This window comes from Apodemus sylvaticus, chromosome 2 (assembly GCF_947179515.1).
Source record: "Apodemus sylvaticus chromosome 2, mApoSyl1.1, whole genome shotgun sequence".
Lineage (NCBI taxonomy): Eukaryota > Metazoa > Chordata > Mammalia > Rodentia > Muridae > Apodemus > Apodemus sylvaticus.
Window position 1 is genome coordinate 2547097 of NC_067473.1, and position 25766 is coordinate 2572862.

A 25766-nucleotide genomic window follows, 5' to 3' on the forward strand; every position below is an offset into this window, starting at 1 on the left:
CCAGTTGGAAGACTGACAACCCATCATTGTATCCACAGTCAAGACGCAGAGTGTGGGCAGGAAGTGGAACTGAGCTATTCAACCCCAAGGCTAGCTCTCAGTGGTTCTCTTCCATCACCAACAAGACTTCACCACGTCCAAAAGACAGCTGGAGACCAAATGTTCAAGCACAAGGGCCAGTGGGCAAGTTTCACACTCAAACCCCGACACAGCTTTTACCAACTGTCATCACCCAAAGAAAGCAGCAAGCACCTGGACCAGGCAGACACTGTCAGGGCCCCGGTGCCCAGAGGAGCATCCTACCCAATATCTGATGCCCTCTACACTGAGGTATTGTTTCTGCTAGTCTCCCTGAATGTTCTAGCCTTAAGCCAAACCAATGTGTGGATCAGTATCTGATAAGCCTCACATGCTTTCGTCTTCTTGGTGTCTTAAGTTCCTCCCTCCTACTTAAGGTAGCAACCATTTTCCCTTGGCAAAGTCCTAGCTATGTTCAAACACCACTTTGATGTGAATGTCACCTCGTGAGACTGTTTAGACTCCCAGGTGCACAAGCTGCCCTTTCTTTGAACTCTCAGTCTACCATCCGGGGACACATGCACGGTTCACTGTGTTAACATAGTAAGAGGACCTCTCTGTAAGTCTGCAGGGCCCAAGGGAGGACCATGTCTTGCCATTTATCACCATTATTCTTGGTGCAGGCGGGGTTGGGGGGAGCATGAGCATGGGACTGTCTGGCTGGGAGGAGGCGGGATAAAGGGAGAGCACTGGACTCGGAATCTCTTGGCAAATAGTCTAGCTCCCTCTTCCCCCAGGAGTCCCAGTTAACAAGGAATACAACCTGCAAGGTGTCCATCTGTCCATCTTTTAGGGGCAATTGTATAAAGATCTGACAAGAGAAACCTTCTTTCAGATATGAAGACCCCGGGTGGGGGGGTTGTCTGTGTGACATGTCACTATGTAAGTTTGTGGCTAATACTGACCTGAAGGTTATAAATAGAATGTGAAGGGGCAAGCGTAGGGCTCGGGCAGGCCTTGCCTTTCTTCTGCGTTCTCTCTGCTTTGCTAAAAACCATTAGATTCCATTTCCTAAAGAATAGATCAAGGTCTATTCCCTTATTTGGCCACTTCCTCATCCTGAAACTGACAACCAAGGTCTTTCTATCAAAGTATTGAAGCCCAGCAATCAAAAGGCCCCTTTGGATCATCTAATTAATATACACAATTAAAATTAAACATCTCATCTCAACAGGATTTCCTCTACCTTGATAAGCTTTTTCCTATGGGCCATGACTGCCTGTCTCCTCTCTATCCAGAAGCAGTTAACCCTCCCCCTTCCTCCTTTTCTCCCCTCTCCCTTATTCCCTCATCCTCTCTCTCCTTGTCTTCCCCCTTATTCCTGGGGCAAAGAAATCTTTGTGCTGAGAGCTTGGTCTTGGGCATCCTGAGCTGATGCTATTTCTTACAGTATGCCTTTTATTGAAGTTATATGATCTACTCTTTTGTGTGGATAGCATGGGAACCCTGTCAGACAGACCTCATGGCTTCTTGGCGTATCTCACCTCCTAGGAATCTGGCAGTGCCACACTGGAAGGAATCCAACCCACAAAGCAGAACATGCCACAAATGCAAAGAAAAAAAACCCTGCTCACACCTGTACACAGGGCTTAAGGATCACGTTCTGGTCCGTGTGTGATTCTAAAAACAGAATTTATTCTCTGCTTTTAAGTTCTTTTAAAAAAAATTACAATGTGGGGCTGTAGAGATGGCTCAGCAGTTCAGAAGTTAAGAGTCCTCTTCTAGAGGACCTAGGTTCACGTCTCTGAGCTCTCAGCAGCTGGCTCACCACTGACTGTAACACCAGTTCCAGGGGAACCAACATGCTCTTTGGACCGCCACATGCCAAACACATGTGGTGCATAGGAAAACATGCGAGTATTCATTCATACATACAAAAATGTAAATATAAAAATTCTTTGCAATGTATTTTATAGTTCAAGTTAAGCCTCAATTGCTCATATCAACATAAATTTCCTTAGAGGCTATATCCCAGGGTGCACCTGCCTGGGTCTCCAGGGAGCTGAAGCATCGGAAGACCCATGTCTGTCTGACTGATGACATAGTAAACAGGGACTGAAAATCAGGTCCATGTCCTCCACTTTCCAACTGCAGTGTCCTTCACAGTTCTCACCTAAAGCCATCTTGACATGTGAGCACTCAGTGGTCTTGAAAAAGCCACTGTAGTGCCAGTCTGTCATATGCATGCCTTCTGCTACAGGCAGATGATGTCACCTCAGAGGAGTGCCATGAGTGACTGGTCCTATCAGCTCTGTGCCTCTTCTGTTGCTAATGAACTTACAAAGCACATATGCTTCCGAGGTTATTCCAGTTTATGCTGCAGACGGGCCAATGCATCTTGGTTGGGAAAATGGGTACAAACTCCCAGAGTGTAATTAGCTGGGTTTCTCTATAGAGCTAGGTGGGTCTCAGTCCTTAAATGTGACTTACAGCTGATCTTCATAAAATGCTAAAAGAATAAGAGTGTCCCCTGGACCAAGGATCCATCCTCTTATGCGGTGGTGTGGGGTCCACATTGTAATTTTGGAGTAGATACACTTGAAGTCTTGGTTACAAAGTTAGCCATGAGCCTTGAGAGGCTCGGAGACATTTTCAAGTTGTAGTTTGTTCATGTGAAAAACAGAAAGAATAGACTCAGACATGTCTAATTGCTGGTGTGATGTTGCCCACAGTTGGGAGCTGGGGGATGGAGGGGAGGATAGAGTGAGCTAATATGAAGCAAGAGAAAGCAAGAGAGGTGAGGAGTGGGAGCCTACTTTGCATATCCCAGGACACCCAGGTCTTTACATTCCCTGAAACTCCTCTGAAATCAACATATACTTCAGGCACATGTAATCTACCTGCCTCATCCTCCTTCCTTTTTCTCTTTCTCTTTATCCTCTTCCCATTCCTCCTCTTTCGTCTACTTTTTCTTTTAAAAAACATATGTCCTTCATGTTGTGGTTATGGGATTTTTATCCTTTGTGCTGGTCTTACTGTCAACTTGATACAATCTGGAGGCATCCGGGAAGAGGGAACCATAATTGAGGAATTGCCCAGATCAGATTGACCTTGATTGTCAACCAGATTGCCTTGATTGATGATTGATTTTTGGAGGCTTGGTCTACTATAGGTGGCGCCCTCCCTAGGTGGTATAAGCACATGTGTCCCTGAGTGACTCAGCAAGTGCTACTCCTCCATGGCTCCTGCCTTGAGTCCCTGCCATGACCTCCCTCAATGATGACGTATGACCTGGGAGTGTTAGATGATGGAAACCCTCTCCTCCTCTACGTTGCTTTTGGTTAGAGTGTTTCATCACAGCAACAGAAAAGAGACTAGGACCCACTGCTACCTCACATTTGCACTTATTTGGCAAATGATTTCCAGAAAAAAGCCAAGTCCACCTGTTTGTTCAAGTCACTAGCTGGGTACTGCACACCATGTTCCAGAGACAGTCCTGGCATGGTCAGGCCAATGAAAACAAACCAGGTTCCTTGAAACAAAACAATTTACCACACGCCTCATGCAGTACCTACAAGGCTCTGAGAATATCTTGTATGTGTTTGCAATCCAAAATAACTCAACAAACCAGAATCCCATGTCCCACACCCATTCAGTAGAGCCTGAATATTTAAGAAGCAAACAAAAGGAGCTCCAAGCTTATGATTTTAGCTGCTTATATTGCTTTATGCAGCTAGACCAAAGGGGAGCCCAGTCTCCCTTGGTACCATGATGGAGTCTTTGAAAATACGTTAAAGAGGGGAATAGAGACTAAAGTGACCATCTCCTGTAGCCAGGCAGTACTTCCAGAGAAGGGAGAGGGACATCAATCCACCCATAAACCTTCGACCCAAAATTGATCATGCCTACAAGATGTTCAGAGATAAAGATGGAGCAGTGACCGAGGGGACAGCCAACCAGTGACTGACCCAACTTGAGACCCATCCCATGTGAGAGAGCCAACCTCTGACACCATTAAGACACTCTGTCATGCTTGCAGACAGGAATCTAGCATAACTGTCTCCTAGAGGCTTCATCCAATAGCAGATGGAAGCAGACACAGAGACACACAGCCAAACATCAGGCAGAGTCCAGGGAGTCTTGTGGAAGAGTAAGGGATAGAAATCAGTAAATCAGAGGGGTCAAGGACACTACAAGAAGACCCACAGAGTCAACTAACATGGGACCATGGAGGCTCATAGAGCCTGGGCCACCTACCAGGGAGCATGCAGGAGGTAGACTTAGACTCCATACACATTTGTAGCAAATGTGTAGCTTGATATTCATATGGGTGCCTTAACAAGTGGAATGGGGGTTGTATCAGTCTCTATTCCACTTCCTCCTACCTGGACCTCCTGTCTGGACCTCAATGGGAGAGACTGTGTCTAGACCTGCTGAATCTAGAGGTACCCAAGGGGGGCTCCCCTTCTCTGAGGAGAAGGGGGCAATGAAAGAGGGATTTTAAGGGTGGGACTGGGAAGAGAGGATGGAGAGGAGTTGCAAATAATAATAAAATAAAATAAAATAAAATAAAATAAAATAAAATAAAATAAAATAAAATAAAATAAAGGAGGCTACTAACCCAAAGGGAAAGCCACGAGAAGATACACCAGTAATATTTTTTAACAAACACAAGAGAAGAGGATCTTGCTGGTTCTGTTGCAAGGCCCTCAGTTCTGACCCTCTTTCTTCTGCATTCTTCCATGCCTGGAAGACTATTAAATTGCTACACCCTAAGGTGCTAGTTTAAAATTTGAGTCATCCCATTCACATTAGGTCTTGCATCCTTACCTAACCCTGTCATTTTGTTTATCGAGTGTGTACTGGGGTGGATGGGAACAAGGCGTCATTGTTGACCTCTTTCTCTCTTAGAGGTTGTGATCCAAAGGAACAAGGAGGTGAAGGGCGAAGACAAGGACACAACCCAAGGGAAAGCCAGCTTGACTCCTGGGAGCCAAAGTGAAATAGAAACTTCTAGTGCTTACCACCTCAGTTTCCTTTTAAGCACTGTCTTGGGATCTGGGTAATTAGGAAGAAAAGCTTTTAATAGCTTAAAGAGGGCTCCAGGGGGTGCTAATGTGGCCATTGTTCCTAATGCTCACTGGCCAGTGAAACAGTGGGCTCTAATTTTATTTTCAATCTACTTTTTTTAAATCCTGATTTATTTTGAGATCTTAAACCAACATAAAGCTTTTTTTAAAAAGACTTCTATTTTTATTTATGTGATGTGGATGTGTGCATACGTCCACATGTGTATGATCCATGTGTGTATGTGTGTGTGTCTACAAAGACCAGAAGAGGTCATCAGATCTCCTAGAGCTGAAGTTACAGGTGGTTGTGAACTGTCCAAATTGGGTGCTGGAAACAGAACTCAGAATCTCTATACTGTAATCCAGCGGGAGTCAGAGGCAGCGGAGGAGTGGGAAGGGGTGGGACCCAGGTAGAATTCTCCTTAGCTCCTAGCTGTAGTCTGTTGACAGTTGGCAGTTGCTGGAGAAAGGGAGTCAGTTTTGTTTAAAGGTGTGGCCCATGGTAGATCAGCCATGCCCCAGTGAATTTCTCCATCCCATGAATGCATGGGCAGCACAAGTTGTAAATTATGAGGGTGAAAAGATGACTTAAGATTGGTGGGGGGTGGGGGAAGAAGGGTGAATAGGTTCAAAAGAAATTGCATGCATACATGAAATCTCAAAGAATTAGCCAAATAGTATATTGAAAAGACATTTTAAGTTAAAACTTATCAGCCCCCAACTTAGCATATATGTGCAGAAAACATACCCAGAATATTAGATTAAAAACAAAGCTGGGGCTGAAGAATGACTGAGATACTCAGAGCACACATAGCTCTTGCAGAGTACTGTTTGGTTCCCAGCAACCATTGCCAGCTTATAACTTTCTGTAACCCTAGTTCCAAGAGATCTGACATCTGATTTGGGCCTCTATAGACACTGCACATGTGTGTGTGTGTGTGTGTGTGTGTGTGTGTGTGTGGCAGTCAGTCACATAGACACACACAAATAAAAGTGAATAAAGAAATTTGAGAAAACAAAGTCATACTCACTCAAGTCTTTCAGCTAATCACATTATTATTATTATTATTACAAAATATTATCATAAATATTCTGTTCATCCTATCCATTCATCCATTCAACAATTCCGTGTGTTGGTCTTTACACATTCTAACTACATTTTGTGATTCTCAGACATATTTGGGAAGAGATCAGACATAACATAAAAATAAACAAAGCAGCAGAAATCAGTCAAGAACAGGTGTTGGAAAGAGCAGTGTTCACACTTGACTCGGCTGCCCAGGGCTGTGAGAGGCTGTGACAGATGCACCCCTCACCTTCAGCCTTTCTGCTGTGACCTTCAGGATGCCAGGCTTGGAACAGACCAGAAGGCAAGCAGAGCACCTTGCACAGAGTGGAATAGGACTGATGAGAGTAGGAGGAGAGGAGAAACCGGGAGCCACTGCCCTGTCCTTCACAGACACTCCTGATGGCCACGCTCCACGTGCCTGTGAAGATACAGCCCATCTTGCCCAGTTAGAGTCTGATCTTTATGTAATTAGGAGCTCTACGATGAGCTCTGGCCAATATCTAGATGCTTTTAGAGAGATGCTAAAAAAAAAAAAAAAGTCAGCTTGCCAGGTTTTCATCACTTTGAGAGGCAGAAAAGTGGTGGCAAGGCATAAGACCCTGTAGATTTAGCTCCTAGCTGGGATGCTGTTAACAGTTGGTAGGAGCTAGGGAAAGGGAGTCAGTTTTCTTTATGGGTGCAATCCCTGGTCGGTGAATCATGATTTGGTGGAGAACTCCATACTCATGCAGACATGAGCAGCAAAAAACGCAAAACATGGGGTGGGGAGAGGACATGGGAGGGGCTGAGGGTTGAACTTGATGCTTCTCCCCTCTTCCCATTCTCATTAGCCTTGTCTGGTACCAGGGATTTCAGTCCATAGCTTTTAGGCCTCTGTTGTCTGCTACAGGATGGGACAACAGTGTGTCAGTGTTAAAATGTATGGCTGAGAAAACATCACTCCTCACAGCTGGAACATGAAAAGACAGAAAGAATGAGGGGCAGAGACCTCACTACCTCCCTCAAGGACAATACATTCCCATAATGTCTCACTTCTTTTAATACTTAATTTATGCTTTTATTTATGTGCATTTGTGCATGAGGGTAGGGTGTGTGTGTGTGTGTGAGTGAGGGTATGGATGGAGGTCAGAAGAGGACATCAGATTCTCTCAAGATGAAGTTATAGGCAGTTGTAAACTTCCCAGTGTGGGTGCTAGAAACATAACTTGAGTCCTCTAAAGGAGAAGTGAGTGATCTCAAGTACTGAGCCATCCCACCAGCCCCAAGTCCCACTTCTGAAAGATCCCACAAGCTTCTAATAGTGCTTAACCCTTAAGACTTGGACCTCTGAGGACATATGTCCAACCTATGGCAGATTTGCTATGTCAATCTCTAACTAATGAAAACCATGCCTAATAATTCAAGCTGAGAGAAGCTAAAAAAAAAAAAGTAACTTACTTTCTGATTCCTCACCTTGCTAAGACTAAAGGTCACAGAGATATATATTGACTGGGAACTGAATCTCCAGCCATTGTACCTACCCTGTTCAGACATAGTTCAGATTGGCCTTCTACTCAATTGCCTTCTTCACCTCCCAAATGGTAGGATTGCAAGAGTGCACCACACCTGGCTTGGTAGAGAACGGATGAGCAATACATGGGTCAGGGCACGGAAATGTTATGCCTACACTCCACGAGAGACTGTTAGTTGAAGCAAGGCAATTAGTGCACATCTGCTATTGCTCACATATGAAGAATGTCTTAGTGCTAAGCATCAAAAGGGCTGAAGAAGATAGTTAGTCCTGTCAACTAGAAATCTAGCTGACCTCAAGGACTTTTCCACAGAGACATTGCTGGTTAGTTTTAACTGTCAACTTGACACAATCTTGAATCATCTGAGCAAGGAGGCTTAATAAAAGAGTGTCATGAGCAGGCACATCTATGGTGGGTTATCCTGGCTATGTCAGTGGAAGTGGAAAGACCTGCCAACAGTGGTGGTACCACCCCAGGCAGTAGAAACAGTGAACTGAGTAGCTACATGCACAAATGTATTGCTCTTTGTTCTTGACTGTGGATATGCAATGACCATTTCTCCCAAGCTGTTGCCATTGTGACGTCCCTGCAATGATGGGCTGTACCCTGGAATTGTGGGCAAATAGCTCTTTTGTTTCCTAGGTTGCTTTTATTGGGACATTTTATTATTGCATCAGGAAATAGAACAAAGACAGATGCAGCTTCTTACTTGCTGACTCAGTCAGTCAACCAATTAATACTTAATTAAGACTTTATTACAGGCCAGAAAGTCTGGCGTATGAGTGAAATATAATTACCATAATGTAGTCAAGTCTCTGAAGAAGCTAACTATGAAGGTAAGAGATGGAAATAGCCACCTAACCATAAATGTAGGTGCAGGTAGAAGATCTGCAGGTAGTCCCCAGGGGGTTCTGCTCAATTACAGAGAGAATTTAGAAGGAGAATTAATTAAGAAGGTGATCCATATTTGGGAAGATGTCAATGATAATTAATTAGGTTCTTGCAGATTGCCGTAGTTAAGGAGTATATGCGATAATTTAATTGAGGCAATAAATGCTAACAGTGAGGGTCACCATGTGAAGGATAATGGGCCTTTCTCCTGTGCCTTTTGAGAATCACTGTAGAAAAGGTACCAAGGTATATCTCATTCTTTGCCCAAATGGCTACAGGCTACTGAGATTCATTTGAGTTCTCAGACACTTAACTTGGGGGGGGGGGCGGCAATTAAAAGTCTGAGGGATATGAAGTGAAAAACGCTTTTGTTGTTATTAGGCTAGCCACCTGTCCTTGATTCAGAGATTACCATGAAGAAGGACCAGCATCCCCTCCTTCCGCCTGTGGGCTCATTCGTTCATCTACTCCAGTGAGGAGGAGAATGAGGGGCTGTGGGAGATGCTGAGGGCCTTAGAGTCTCCAGCTAATGCTCAATGTCCTATATAAAATCAGTCTTCATGCTGAGAATGGAAATGGAACAGAAATCTCATCTGGGATCCCCTTTCTCAAGAAAAATGTATGAACATACACATATACAGAGCATATACAACCCACAAATATATATATCGCCCTAGATCAAAAAGGCCTTTGTAATGCAAAAAAGATATCCATTAAATAGTAGGCTGTAGCAGAAATTTAAATTTATCAGGAAAGTACACTCACCAGAGACAGTCAGAGTGTATCCCTCCTTGGTGACAGGCTATTGGCCCACACTAGTCTCTGGGGTCAGGAGTGCTGGCATCATGAACTAAACATTGCCAGTAGCGGGGTCCATGGGGCACCATGCCATTGTTAGAGTATGGTAGCAGAGTGTGCGCACTTCAGGAAGTCAACAGAGGTGGCATTCAGAAGCTCAGCTGGTAACTCCCTTATTTAGATATCCCTCTAGGTGTCACAGAAGGGACAACACAGGTCTGGCCTTTACAACTAACTCTAAACTGGAATGTTTAGAGAGAATTGATTTGAGGTCAAGCCATGAAGAGTGAATGGGAATCTATAAAGACATTTTCAGACAGAGAGAGAAGTGAAGGCAGGAAGCTTTGGAAGAGGTGGGATGGTGGTCCACCAGGGGAGAAGGCAGAGGCCATGTTGAAGAGAGGGAGCAGTGGGACTTGGGGGAGAGGAAGAAAGAGAGGAAGAGAAAAACCCAGGATACTGAGGCAGGAGAACACAGGCTTCTCAAAAGCTATCTAGATAAGTCTGAAAAAAAGGCACTTTTTAAAAAAAAATATGATAACTTATTCTGTAGCTCAGGCTGGCCTCAAACTGATGGCAACTCTGCCCCCCCCCCCCTTCTTGAGTGCTTGGACTATAGTTATGGGCTCTGTCTGTCTGTATGTCTGTCTGTTTGCCTCTCTCTCTCTCTCTCTCTCTCTCTCTCTCTCTCTCTCTGTCACACACACACACACACACACACAAACCACATTTAACTTCTTTGATTCATATATTTCTAGCTTCTAAAGATAAAAGCCCCTGTCCATCTGCATTTAGTGAAGACTGAAATAGAGTCAGAGAGATATGTCATGTGGCAACTGTGCTTTTTGCATTGCCACCAACACCCAATATTAGTACCTTCCATGTTTTTCCTGTGGGAAGCAAGGAGGAATCCACAAGAAGTCTGGAGGAGGGTGACCAGACTGACAGCTTTTTTCAGATACAAAGGCTACATGGGGATAACAGTGCCCATAGGTAGACACTGAGGGAGCATAGGTGTGTCAGGTGTGACTGCATCTGACACCAGGAGAATAATTGACCTGCTGAGGCTGGGACACCAAGGATCTCTGCTCCAGATAAAAGGTGAAGTCCTGAAGATGACAACAGAAGAGAAAGACAGCCAACTTTGTCTGCATAAACTCAGCTGCGAGGACCTGGTGCTTACCTCACAGATTGACCAGACAGCACAAAGATATGCTTCAGTGTTCACTTTATGACTTCATATAATCCCACTTATCATGTCCATCTGGTCACTGGGCAGTGAGATACTTAATACTGATGGACATTGTGGCTGAACCTAGAAGGGTACAAGTCTCTGCATGTCTGTGAGGGGCTGTCTAGATTGGGCTGAGGTGGGAAGACCTGCTTTAATTGGGGATTGTCTGTTATCCTGGACTGAATAAAAAAGAGAAATGGAGTTGAGTACCAGTGCTCTGGGTAGTTTTTATTAACTGGACACAAGCTGTGGTCACTGGAACTTTCAACTGAGAAAATGCCTCCATTAGGTCGGCCTGCAGGCGGGTTTGTAGGGCATTTTCTAGAGGAATGAGTGATGTTGGAGGTGATGAACATGGGCAGGGGGCCTGAGTTATAGAAAGAAGCAGTTCAGAGATCTTTGAGAAGCAAGCCAGTGGGTTCCATTCCTCCATGATCCTGCCTCTGGGACCCACTGGAGCTCCTGCCCCGACCCCCTCACTGATGGATTGTGATGTGGACGTGGAAGGGAAACAAACTCTTGTCCTCCTTAAGTTGGCTATGGTATTTTATAGAGCAATAGAGAGCCGTGATGATCAATGTTCACTTCTCTCTGCCTTCTGATCGCAGATGCAGTGCCACCCTCTGCTTCACTCTCTTACCTGAGCACCTTCCCCGCTTTGGTGGGCTGGCCCTTGAATTATGAGTCCAAACCCTTCCTTTCTTGAGTTGCCTTGGTCAGGGATTTAGAACTAACAGACTCAGTGAGAAACAGGTTGACTGCTTTGACGCCGTCCATCCTGGGCATTTTCTGTGCAGTCACTGTGCTTACAGGAAAGGCTGTTGCAGCCAGGAATACCTAGGGTCCACGTTCACCCTCTCCCATTCCAAGGTTCCTGGCTGTGATTGAAAATCGTGCTCTCCCAAAAGCACTGGAGAAGCAGGAACCATTTTAAGAGTGAATTCCCCTCTTACTGAACCCCTCAAGCTTTATTTTTTTTAAAAAACCATCTGGTTTTTTCAGAACAACATGGAGAGGCTAAAACTCATTTGGAAATCAAATTGCTTTGAGCCCTGAGCACCGAGGCCAATTTTATCTCCTCAAACATATACTTTCCCAGTACCAACTAGCCAGCTGATACTTTCCTACACTCAAAGGAAGCAATTTTCTCCAATTTTCCAGTCTCTCTAGTTCTGTGTCACAGAGGGCTCTCTGTAGACAAGTGGCAGGATTCAAGAAAATGAGGGTGACCAGAAGCAAGTCTACATTGGGCACAGTCATCTTTTACACATAAGCAGTGAGGGGCCAGCCTCGATTGCTCAAAACCCTGTCTTGAACAGACAAAGAATTAAAAAATGACCAGGTGGGAGGTGGACTCCATGTAAAAACTTACTCCCTTCACTCTAGAATTAAAATTTATCTGAACCAGGCTGAGAAAGGGGCTGTTTGCCATGTTGACAGCATGTGGGGATGGCATGGGAAATTCACATAGGTGAGTTTTCAATCAGCCCACATTAGGGAGCTGTGGCTATGACATAGATTTGGTTTCTTTATGTGTGTTCATTGTTTTGGGTAGTGTTAGAAGCTCAGATTTGCATATATATATATATGTTAAGGTAAAATTTGCAAGGCACATGGGGAATCTAGGGAGGGCTCTGCATTTAGGAGAGGTCAGAATACCAAGAGCGAGAGTGTGCAGATGGAAGAAGGCGGGACCAAGGGACAGGCCCATGACTTGTTCATGAAGAGCATTAGGAAGAGGACCACTAGTAAGAGGACTGAGGTACAGGGAATGACCTACAAGGCAGGGGGCTACACCAGAGGACAGCTTGGCTGGCTATGATCAGCATAAAGGGTGGCCTAAAGCTGTCCTCTAGGGGGAAATGCAGAATGCACTGCTGTCAGGGAGATGAAAGATCTAAGGGATGATCCTGAGGAATGACCTTGTCGTTCACTACCCAGGTGGTCCTCTGTGACCTTGACAAGAAGAGGGTCAGGAGCCTGGGGTAGATGCCTAATCAGAGTTAGCTTCAAGGCAAGGGAAGCAGAGTGTGAAAGCTCTCACAGGTGACAGATGCTCCAGTTTGCAGAAGACTGGGAGACCAGGTGGAACCCTACTGGGAACCTGGATTAGGTGAAGAGCATGGTGTGTGGGAATGCTGAATGGGGCAGAAATGAGGATGCATTTATTTTCAGATGAGCATATTCTCATGCATCAAAATTGGGGAGAAGCCTACAATTATTCCTCAAGACAGTGAAAGTTCACCTGTGGATTGTTTTAGGTGCCTTCTAGAGCAGAAATGAGTCACTGGTGGGGTGATGTGGGGGTAAGCACAGGCAGGGTAAGGGGGTGAATGTTGTAACCCCCCTCTTGTCATTTCAATGGAAAAGAAATAGAGGGGTGAGGAGAGAGGGAAAGTGTAGACCTGAGGTGGTTCTGTCCAGATAGAAGCAGTGACCGCAGGGTAAGGGGGTGAATGTTGTAACCCCCCTCTTGTCATTTCAATGGAAAAGAAATAGAGGGGTGAGGAGAGAGGGAAAGTGTAGACCTGAGGTGGTTCTGTCCAGATAGAAGCAGTGACCACACTGGTATAATCACACACACACACACACACACACACACACACACCAGCCCAGTCCAGATCTCTACACCTCAGTGAATGTCTGATGGTCAGAATGGCCATACTGTGGCCAGGGAGCGCTGCTTAGGATTTTATAATTTTACTATTAATTACATTTTATTCACTTATGCAATTACTAAACTACCAATGAAACCATTAACTTATTTAAAAATAACTAATTAAGGACTATAATTTTAAAACTTAAAACTCCAAACTAGTATGTTTCCTTATGATAAAAACAGATCCTACTTCTAGACCATGAGCCCCAATATTAAATCCCAGATACATATTAATGTCAGTGATTGCTGTCTACAAAAGAAACAAACAAATACTCTCTCCCAAAACAAACCTTAGTTACTTTCTCAGTAGAGAACATTTCTATTTCCCTCCAGGTGGTTCTGTTATTTTCAAGAACAGAGAAGTTACAAGAATGGTGGGAACTCTGAAATATTCATAGCCCAGAAACTGGTTAAAACCAGAAAAGGTAGCTGGTGAGGTTGGAAGAGAATTTCCTGGATTGGAGAGCTCTGGATTCCACCTAGTGTGGCAGTTTGGAAACACCAGAGAAAATTAGGTTGCTATGGGCTCTGGGATGAGTTACTTAAAAGGTCAGCCTCATTTTACACATTTGAAAACAGGATTAGTGAGTCTGTGGGAAGCAAATGGCTGAATGATGTGAGGTGCTTACTGACAAGGAAATGCTTACCAGGCACCCAGGAGATGATCCTGAGGGGAGGGGAGAAGGGGGGAAGAAAAGGAAGAGGAGGCTTAAATGAACTCCCAGCATGGGGGAGGGGCTCTGGCTGCTTTCCCTTGGGTCCTGTTGACTCAGCACACCTCTAGGCAGTTTCTCATTTAATCAGAATCAGAGCCCAGAACATGCTCCTGACAGCAGGGGGCCGGAGGAAGGGTTTTCAGCAGACTATGCAGCCTGTTCCTCCTTTTTGTAGCTTACTTTTTCCCTTCCCTCTCTTCTCCTCCCCTCCCCTCCTCTCTTGCCCTCCCCTTCCCTCCCCTCCTTTTCTTTTCCTGTCCACCTCTCCCCACCTCCTCCCCCTGCCTCTTCATTTAGACTTTTAGTTTAGGACTAGGCTGTCAGAAACGATGGCAACAAACAAACAAACAACAACCAGAAAACAAAACAACAAGAACAAAGCAGTGCACATCTCTACTCTTTGACCCCTCCTGCAATCTTTCTATTCCCTGTCCCCCAGTTCCCCTGTCTCCCTGTCCCCCGGTGAGCTCTGAACTCCAACAGCAGTTGGCTCTGGTGCCCCCTGTTTCTCCCTTCCATGTATCCCTGGAACCTGCTTTAGCTGTGCTGTTTGAATTTGCTTTACTTTCTCATCCCTGGGAATTGTATCTTAGCTTGCATTTGGTTCTTCTGATCACAGCTTGGCATAGGCTGATGTTTTAGACTTACATTTCCCAGAGGGCTGTTCTCTTATCTAACAAACCCTAGCCATCCATTTAAGACCATTCATGGTCTCCAAAATGTCTTCCCTTGGAGAATGAGAAAGTGAGTCTCATCTCTGCACCTACTGAGTTAGGATCAATGTTTCTTGACAGAAGGCATGTTTGAGTTCCCAAGGAGACTGTGTTTTATTCTTGAGATCTGACCTTGAACATTGCTTGAGTCCTCAGACCTGTGTAATACTGGGACAAAACACAAATGTATGTGTGTGTATGTATACACACGCGCAAACATACACACAAACACACACACACACACACACAAACATTAGTACAATACAAAGGACACAAAACTGGGTGTCAGGTGGGTGGCCAGCCCACTGTGCTGTAGACCAGCTCTGCCTTCTCAGGCACGCAGGGAATCTGTTGCTCTCTGAAACTCTTGGTTATAAAAGTAAGGAGTGGGCCTGAGCCCCACGCACTGCAAAGGTTTACCAACCTGAGGGGTCACTTATAAGAGCAATCCCTAAAGGGAACACAATACAAAGTGCAGCCAGGGATGGGCACAGCAGGAGAGCTACAGCCTGCCAGTGAGGGCCAGGGAGGAGGCTCATGGGGTTTCAGACCCCCTTAGAGAAAATTCATTATCCTGCGCATCAAGAGTCAGGAACAGACTGCCATCTGCATACTGTTCTGTTTTGTTTTCTTGTTTAAGAAAAAAATCCCCCAAACTAGAAAATGAGGTGGGATCCAGGTTTAGAGTTGAGGTGTACTTCTCAGCATCTCCACAGACACCTGCAAACACGGGCAGTGACCTAGCTCAGTCCTTGGTCACAGTTAAGTTCCCTGGTGAGTGAACTGAAAAGCAGAGAAGCCTTGGAGAAGGCAGGCTCAGCAGAGGCACCAGGGGCTCCGTTGCTTAGCAACCTGCTGAGAGAGGTAATGACTCCAGGAGGAAGACAACGCATGGGGGATGATGGAGGATGCATCCTCAGCAGACAAAGCTGAGTCCGTGCTGATGCCTGTGAGGCAGCCTGTAGGGTAAGGCGTGGCTATCTTGGGTCACATGTTCTTATGATGGTGATGCTTTGACAATCTCATCCAGAGATCAGAGCCTCTGCCAAGCTTCACCCACACAGAGGAGAAGGAGAGGAGGTGAGAGTGGGAGGACATCCCAGGCACTGTAAGGACTGTGGACTTACCGCTTATCCACTTTGCCTCTGGGTCATGGATTTTGAAGTCTTCACTGAAAAGATCTTCCACAGTCACTTTCTTCTTCTGAGACAGACTGGTATCTTCAGCTGGAGAAAGGAAAGACAGAGGGTTAAACAACTGCAGAAGTGAACATGTGTCTCAAGGCTTGTACGGATGATCAAGAGAAAAGATATGTTTGTTCAGAACTGAGTTCAATGGTCCCATGTGGGCTTCTAGGTGTTTAAAGATACAGGAAACATCCCTTAGATATTTAGTCCCCATTTATATCACCTGTCCCTGGCTATCAATGGACACACCCAAATACCTGTATGCAGAGTCCCAAGACAGCACTCCCCCATCTTGACTGAAAACACCTGGGAGAAGGTTAGGTTGTAGTTGAACTAATATCCATCCTGAGAGGAGATGCTGAGTTAATGTTCCCTCTCAAAAAGGTTTGGAAATCTGCCAGCTTTTATCCTATTTACAGAGGTCAAAGTGCCCTGGATTTTGGCTCTCCCTCATAAGAGGCTATCTCCATTAGAGCCACAAAATCCATTTATCTTCCTTGGAAAGATGCTTAAGGTTCTCCAGGAGGCCTGTGTGAACACATGGTATACCTCAGGCTAGACTGTCCAAGCTACTTCTCTTGTGACTAGAGATAGCGCCTTAAATAGAAGTACCAAATGCTTTGTCTACCTGGAATGCTTGCTTCCTTTCTTGTCCTCTTAACTGAGTTAAGTTCAATGCCACTGAGTAATGCCAAGTTCACTGAATTTCTTTAAGACTTGGATCTTCATTTCATCAGCTGCCTGTCTTAACTTTTTATTTCCAGATGTATAATGTATCTGACCAAAGCAAGGAACTCTGTGGAGATTTCATATGGAACAAAGAATGATCTCGAAACAAATACTCCAGCACTTCTAGTGTTTCTGCTCATAGATTCTACTAATCACCTTGCAATCCTGCCTCCTGGTGCCTCTGATGTTATGCATTACAGACAACTTGTAATTGAACTGTTTTCCTGAATACTAAGTGGGATTACTGTAAATAAAATCCTTGAAAATTGCAAAGAGATACAATAAAAGGTGTCCTTATTGTGAGGCATGATCAGTGATTGCTTATGGAGCAATCGAGGTTCCAAACACAACATTGTAAAACGAGCCAGGCCTTCGCTCTCACAGCTTTCTGTCTGCCACCGAAGTCTCCACAGAAAAAGAGCTTAAAATCAATGTGTTTTGCCCTCTATGGACATCTAACATGTTTGTGGGGCATATACATATACACAGACATTCACATTTTTACATAAAATGAAATAAGTAAGCTTAAAAATCTCTTATTTGTTTTAAACATTTTTTTAACAAACATACAAAAGACAAGGAGCGTGGCAGTGTGTGGTAGAAATACTGTATGTGTGAATGTATGTGTACGTGAGTATGTATATGTGAGTGTGTGTGTCCGCACGCGTGTGTATGCTTTATTGAGGCAGGAAACTCGACTTTGCCCATAAGCAGCCTTCTGTAGTTGTCCTCTGCTGCATCTTTGGGTTCCAGTGTGGCTATTATACAATTCACTAGTTTATAGTTTGATTCATTTCCTATGACTTCTGAGGTGACAACAGACTTGATCACCTGACTTGTTTGTCCTCGAGGCATGGTGAGCCCAACTGCAGGTTGGAACCATGAGAGGCAAAGTTAAACAAGCAACCAGAACACAACAGTAACAGTGCGACAGTCTCAAGACAGCCAGGTTACCCCCATGGGCAGCAGAAATAAAACTGAAGAAGGAATTCTGGAAAGGCTTTCCTAAGGAAGAAACCATTTAGCCCAGAGACAAGCAATAAAAGGACGGGTATTCTAGGAAGGACGACAAGCAGGAACTGCCAGTGGCTTTGGTGTTTTGAGGACATGGTTTATTGGCGAAGAAGAACAGCATGTGCAGGAAACAGCTTGAGATGAAGGTAGGCGGCTTCTCCCATTATGCTTAGATACGTGTAAGACAATGCTCCCTGATGGTTTCCTTTTCAAATCTGGTGCAAGAGTCCATTGTACCTACAGTCTAAGAATGAGTGAGTATTCACAACAGAAATGATAACACTTAGGTCATTTAACACCACCCCTCTCTTGTCCTTCATGCCCCAGCTTCTGAAGCTCTACCTGGGCCCTCAGACAGCCTCCACTGCTCTTGCTGGCTTCTGTCTTTGAGCATATCTGCCTGATTCCTTCAGTCCTGTCTCTCTGATTTTTCAGTGTGCCTGATGACCTCTCACACAGCTTTAAGACATATTAAGACTAAGGTCTCAAATAAAAATTAAGTGTAGTTTCGTCTTTAAATTCCTGATTGTCTTTTCCAAGATGAAAGGCTTCCCTGTCTTCTTTAATCACAGCTATTCTTTTAAAACCTAAAATGCTGTTTCCTGTTTCCCCTCCTGATTGAATTCCTTGGGCCTCAGTCTTTCCTTGTGTTGAGCTGGTATTAGTGAGCCACTAACATTGGGGCCCATCATATGTCACACAGGAGTCCTGGGTGTTGGGGACTCCTGGAGGTGTGGCCTTAGAAATGACACTGATGATCCGGACAGTGTCTGGGTCATGACTCCCGAGTAGCAGCTTTCCAGTTTCTCTCACAGTGGACTGAGATTTAGGACAGGCTACTCCCCAGCCTCAAGCCTCTCTTAGTCACTGATATCCTCACCCTCTATTATGTGTGTTTGGATTCTGCAAGGGTTGCATTTCACTCCAGGTGTGTGTAGGACTTGTGTTGCTGCTTCTGAGGGATGCACCACTGTGTGTTCTTCTATAGCCTCCCATGCCTATGGCCAACATGGGGACGCCTACATGCCTAGTTTCCTCTTAAACCAGTAGTAATCCCCAAGCTGGGGACAAAAGAGGTAGGAAGGAGCTTTGACACTTGGGATTTCTCTCTAAGGGAAGGCAGGGCTCACTGAAACATAATTTTCTCTTAGCCCTTTAGCCTGATCTTAGACAAGTACATGATTCTCCCAATGAACTTGCCATACTGGTTAACAGGTTTCCTGTGGTATGCAGTGATACAAATATGAGGATCAATATTTAGGTGAATTTCTCAGCCCCATGCCTTTTTCTAAGATGTTTCTTGGGCACTGATGCTGTTATAGAGGATAATGGTTGGGGATATCTTTAGTAGGGATTTTAAAACTTGAAATAGTTCTCATTACCTAAGGCATGCTAAGTTTGCAGCATGTACTCTAAGGCATCTCATCGCCTCCTGGCCATTTTGGGTAGAGACAGTCTTCCCTAGATATTTCTTTTAGACTGGATCATAATGGCTACACCATCTTTTCTACCAACAGCCAACATTGAATCCATCACTATCTTTGAGTATTTATTCTGTGTGAGCTTGGCATTGACTTCATATCCTCAGGGCCCTGAGGATACACATTGTAAATACCCAACCAACTTCTTCAGAATGAAGAAACCTTTGTTTCCCACTCCACTCCACTATTTTTCTTACTTTGGTTCAACAGGTCTTAGTGTTGCTGTAGTATATTGTCTATGGCTATGTTCACAGTTTATAAAAGTCCCACAAATGGTAGCTTATCCTAAACGTTCATGGCTTTAAAACCACCTATGAAAACTAGCAGCATAAAAGAATTATACACACAGTACTTTTATTTATTTATTTTTTTATTCGATATATTTTTTATTTACATTTCAAATGATTTCCACTTTTCTGGCCCCCCACTCCCTGAAAGTCCCATAAGCCCCCTTCCCTCCCCCTGTTCTCCCACCCACCCCTTCCCACTTCTCTGTTCTGGTTTTGCCCTATACTGCTACACTGAGTCTTTCCAGAACAAGGGGCCACTCTTCTTGTACCTCATTTGATGTGAGGATTATGTTTTGGGTATTCCAGTTTTCTAGGTTAATATCCACTTATTAGTGAGTGCATACAATGATTGATCTTTTGAAATTGGGTTACCTCACTTAGTATGATGTTCTCCAGCTCCATCCATTTGTCTAAGAATTTCATGAATTCATTGTTTCTAATGGCTGAATAGTACTCCATTGTGTATATATACCACATTTTTTGCATCCATTCTTCTGTTCAGGGATACCTGGGTTCTTTCCGGGTTCTGGCTATTATAAATAGGGCTGCCATGAACATAGTGGAGCATGTGTCCTTATTACATGCTGGGGAATCCTCTGGGTATATGCCCAGGAGTGGTATAGCAGGATCCTCCAGAAGTGACATGCCCAGTTTTCTGAGGAACTGCCAGACTGATTTCCAGAGTGGTTGTACCAATTTGCAATACCACCAGCAGTGGAGGGGTGTTCCTCTTTCTCCACAACCCCCCCCCCCCAACATCTGCTGTCTCCTGAATTTTTAATCTTAGCCATTCTGACTGGTGTAAGGTGAAATCTCAGGGTTGTTTTGATTTGCATTTCCCTAATGACTAATGAAGTTGAGCATTTTTTAAGATGCTTCTCCACCATCCAAAGTTCTTCAGGTGAAAATTCTTTGTTTAACTCTGTACCCCATTTTTTAATAGGGTTATTTGGTTTTCTGGGGTCTAACATCTTGAGTTCTTTGTATATATTGGATATTAGCCCTCTATCTGATGTAGGGTTAGTGAAGATCTTTTCCCAACCAACCTTTTGTTGGTTGCCGATTTGTCCTTCTGATGGTGTCCTTTGCCTTACAGAAACTTTGTAATTTTATGAGGTCCTATTTGTCAATTCTTGATCTTAGAGCATACGCTATTGGTAATCTGTTCAGAAACTTTCCCCCTATACCGATGTCCTCAAGGGTCTTCCCCAGTTTCTTTTCTATTAGCTTCAGAGCACACAGTACTTTTTAATTGAAACACTTGTATAAAGCCTTCAGTTTTCTTACACAACACCATAAGACATTCTCATTACTGTTCATATAGCTTCTGAATTCAATCCATCAAAAGTATCTAACCCCTCTTCAGATCCTTCAGTTCATTTCTATATATGAAATGCATAAATAAAAAATAAATAAAACTATAAAATCTATGTACTGTCCTTTGTCCTTTAACGAGTTGCATCTACTTAGCCTGAAGATTTTTTCATCTTGTCACACGCACAGAGACTAAATGTGTGCATGTATTCACTATTCCTCCCTTTATTGAAATGCATATTAACTAGAATAAATGGTCTTATTTAAACATAAAATAAAATCCACATGTCAGTTCCCCTGGCCAAGGCTCTGCCTAAGGAGTTCAGTCTTGTGGCTATGAAATCATCACTGTGAGTTCAAAGCCCTTCTTCTGCCCTTAACAGAAACTTAAAATCATCAAAAAGCATCTCTTTCCATGTTTGTCTACACTGCAGCACACAACTATGCATAGTGTCCTTACTCATGTACATGTGTGTGTGTGTGTGTGGTATATTTGTAGGTGTGTGACTGTGCATGTGTGCATATACATTTGTCTGCATACATTTGGAAACTAGCCCTTTTCTGTGAAATAGGCTCTCTTTGAGCTGAAGAGATAGCTCAGCAGTTAAGATTATTGTGAAGAATCTGAGTTTGGCTCCCATGGCTCACAACCATCTATAACTCTACCTGTAGGGAATCAGATTCCCTCATCTGGTTTCTGTGGGCACCCACTCGTATGAGCATTTACATTCCCCCCACCCATGCATAGTTTGAAATAGAATAAAAGGCAATCTTTAAAAACAGAAATAGGGACTCTCACTGGCCTGACGTTCACCGATTGGGCCAGGCTCTTAGGCCAGCAAGCTCCTTCTGTGTTCACCTCCCCAGTTCTGGGATTACAAGCAGATGCCACACTACCTAGCCTTTCCATGTGGGATTTGGGCCCCCAAATCAAGTCCTCACAGGAAGAAGTGTTTATCCTTTGTTATTAGGATAGGTGTCAGTCTTTGAAGGCCAGAAGGAAGACTGTGTTAGTGTCTAAGGCCATCAAAGACATCCATGTGCAATTGGATTTTATGGAATTGTGTAGCATCTACCATTTGTTGGTTGTGGCCATAAACATTGAGGTGACTACATTTGAAGATAGAAGCAGAAGAAGAGCTTTCTTTTTCTATGTTCTTTTCAAAACACACACATACAAACACACACACACACACACACACACACAGACAGAGAGAGAGAGAGAGAGAGAGAGAGAGACAGAGACAGAGACAGAGAGACAGAGAGACAGAGAGACAGAGAGAGAGACCGAGAGACAGAGGATGTCATGAATACACCGCAAAAAGCTGCCATCAACAAGCCAAAGTGAAACCCCACTAGAAAAGAACCTCAGTTGTACCTATCCTATGACACTGGATTTTCGACTTCCAGTAGTATCAGAAAATACAATCCTATTACCCATTGGCCATGAGTTGGTGCATTTTGTTATAGTAGCATGACCCAATCAAGAAGAGTATAGCTATCTCCAAATTTCTGTTGAGCATCACACAAAAGAACAACATTTAGATGTAGATGCTGGATGGTGTACTCTTCCCAGCTTGCTTTTATACTCAGCATACCCTTTGTAAGCACTGTCTACTCTTCTGGTCTTGAAGAAAGAACCCAGCAGAACTACAAAGGAAACAGTTTGCTTAAGGATCCAGGGTCTAAGTAACAAGAAGTTAATTATAGCTCTTGGCATATCTGAGGAAATGGGAATATATTATACTTGAGTGCTTGACAGCAAATTGTTTAGTGACATTCTGTAGCTTTCTTCTTTATGACTGCAGCCACACTTCCAGAGTCTTCAAGGGTAATGTGAGACTATAAATTCATTTGGTGTGTTATTAATATTGCCTACTTAATAAGCAATCCTGTTACCATGTCATTGGAGACTTTGATAAAGAGATTTGAAATATTTCCATTGCTGAAAAAAAGTCTGGGAAGCAGGGCATTGGTGGTAAAATATGTGCCCATGATGGAGTATGTGCCCGTGATATGCTTGGTCCAGGGTGTGGCACTATTAAGAGGTGTGGCCTTGTTGGAGTAGGTGTGTCACTGTGGGCCTGGGTTTTACAACCCTTGTCCTAGCTGCCTGGAAGTCAATCTATATTTGAAGATAGAGATCTCTTGGCATCTCTTACACCGTGCCTGCCATGTTCCCGACTTGATGATAATGAACTGAACCTCTGAACTTGTAAGCCAGCTCCAGCTAAATGTTATCTTTATAAGAGTTGCCTTGGACATGATGTCTGTTTACAGCAATAAAACCCTAACTAAGACAGTGTCTGTGGTGGAGTATGTGTCCATGCTGGAGTAAACTTACAGACATGAGAGCTTCCCAAGAGGCAAAGGATAACTGAAGATGGATGGACACAGAATGTATATATAAAACCATGATCACATATTGTTATGAAATATGGGGATTAAGGACCTTAATTAATGTCATTGAAGAAAGAAAAGGAAGGCAATGCACATGAGGTAACATTTTCATGTTGGCAGTCTGAGACCACTGGGCGGTAAACGGAACATGAAGAGTGGAGTAAGAGAAGCCTAAAGCCAGAAACAGAGAGAAACAAAGTCTGGGAGCTGGTTTTGACAGGAGAAATGGATTATCATGGTGATTTTTGTTAATTCATTACTTTTTTTTACTGATTTTTTAATACATATTTTTGGCAACAATGAGTGTTAATAAAGCCATCTGATGGTTACTCTTGTCATACTGATAGGATTTAGAATCTCCATGGAAACAAGCCTCTGGGAATGTCTGGGAGTTTTTAGATTAGCTTAGATCCATCCTTAATGTGGGTGGCATTACCAGGGGCTGTGGTCCTGGGCTGACTATAAAAGAGAATGTGAGCACCAGTGTCCATCTCTCTCTGATTCCTGACCTCATGCTTCTATCCCATGCCTCCCGAGCCACATCTTTCTCAAGTTGCTTTTGTCATGTGTTCTGTAGCAGCAATGAGAGAAGTAAATACTACAGGTATGTGGTGGTTGTAGTTTGTATTCTCATCTAAATGTAAGGCCTCAGCCAACGTGTGTCTGACTGATCCACTGACACCAAGTGAGCCAACCGAACCTTCCTAAGGACAGAGCATGCAGCTGCATGACCCAGGTACACAGGACTCTGAAGAGAGAAGAGGCTGTTGGTTAGCTCTTCAGCAGGAGTAGGAAGGGTAGACTCACTAGCTCCAGACCCCTGTGCCATACACTGTGTTCCACATGTATCTCAAGAGGACCCTTGTCTCCAGAAAGCATCATCTGTTCTAAGAAAAGTACATTTTAATTCAGAATTTTGCTGGCTTTGTTGACTACTCTCTATTTAATTGCCATCTCTGTTAACTTAATTCAGATTGTACATAAAACTAATGTCTATTGAGTACATATCAGGAGAAACAAAAAGTCAGTTCTGGAGACACTTGTCTTTTCCTCTTTGATTTGGAAAAATATCACATTAAGATGAACATATTTCTATTCTTTTCTCAATGGAAAAAATGAACAAGAACCAAACATTCTAGCCAGAAGGAGTTCTCCAAAAGCCAAGAAAAGAGCCTGGGGCTTTACTTTTGTGGCACTGATGGGAAGAATAGAAGGGAGGTGTGTGCAGCTGGCCTCATCTCTCAGCCTGACTGCATAGTTCTCTCTAGCTATGACTTCTCCCAAGCTTGCAAAGTAGGCGTGGGCATTTATGTCATCTTGAAATAGGCATTCTCCTGTGAGCATACCAAAGCACCAAAGCCAAATGTTGTTGCTGCTGGTGGTAGGGGCAGAACATTATTTTATCACAATATTGGGGGTAAAGTCTGTCTCATTGGACCACATTAGCCAACAGGGCTGCAGCCTTAGAGTTCTAAAGAAACATCTGCTTTGGACTTAAGCTTCCTACCAGAGATTCTGGACCCAATGAAGCATCATGCCTAGCCTTACTTCTTGAGAACATGGATATCTCCTTTTCTGTCTCTGTCAACTCTGCCCATGTGCTTAGAATCTATGGGCTACCTCAGAGTAACCCTATCTTGAGAGGTTTGAATGTGAAGATCTTCGTGAAGATACTGTCTAGCCCACCAAATGTACCCTTTCAGGTCTTCGATTTGCAACTAGCAAGGACTTTAAGAGTCCCTCTGGATTGTATAATAATCTACTGAATTGAGAAAGATATGAGAAACTGGGCATGTGGTCTGCAGACATTACTTAGAGGCTAAGAGTACTTGGTATTCTTGCAGAAGACCCCGGTTTTATTCCCACTACAAAGTAGCTCACAATCACCTGTTACTTCAACTTCAGGGGAATCTGATGCCCTTTTCCTGTTTCTGCAGATTATGCATGCACATGGTGTTTATACATGCACTCAGGCGCATCCATATCCACATACAATAAATATAGTTAAGGAAAAAGAACTCATCCACATATAAGTTAACAAACCTGGTGATTTTTATAGGCCTCCTTCAGAGAGGCCCAACACTCACAGATGTGAATCCATGATATGAGAAAGTTCAAGTGTAGAAGCTACAGCTGAGGCGTCCAGTGGGGTTTAAGGCAATGGCTCCACTTCTAAAGGAGGCAGTGCCCATCTCAGCCTGAGCCTCTTCTGGTCTCTGACCTGCCTGGTTCACTGTGGCCCATTTCTCTTCAGTTCTATGACCCTGAACCTAGACTCCTGAATACTTGCCTTGGTGACTGTTCACTAAACCACCACCCAGTATATCAGCCAGTGCCTTGGAAAGCATTATCCTGGATGTGTGTCACACTGGTTTATAATTTTCCAATATGCTTTCTTGGGGACAGGTTCCAGAGAAAAAGGGGAACATCATGGTTAGATTTACTCCTTCAGGGTTACGCGTCTTTAATACTGGAGTATTATGGAACAAGACCTGAAAAGACTTTACACATAAACTCCCATTGTATTTCCCTCAGCTTGTGGCCTTAATGCACACATAAATAACAGGAGTGTATTGTCATCTTTAAGGAAAATAGGCCTTTAGTGCAAGGGTTCCATAAACAAGCAAGCTCTACCAGACAATGTATCTAGAGTTAATGAGGGAAAGTCAAAAT

General features: G+C 43.9%; 1 protein-coding gene across 2 annotated transcripts in view; it reads right to left on the bottom strand.

Moving 5' to 3' along the window:
- Dpp6 (dipeptidyl peptidase like 6) overlaps positions 1–25766 on the bottom strand; it is a 659720-nt gene that overhangs the window by 313290 nt on the left and 320664 nt on the right. For both annotated transcript variants that reach the window (XM_052172969.1, XM_052172970.1), the window contains exon 3: positions 15806–15904. In XM_052172969.1, the coding sequence (XP_052028929.1) occupies positions 15806–15904 (99 nt within the window). The remainder of the gene's footprint in view (positions 1–15805; positions 15905–25766) is intronic.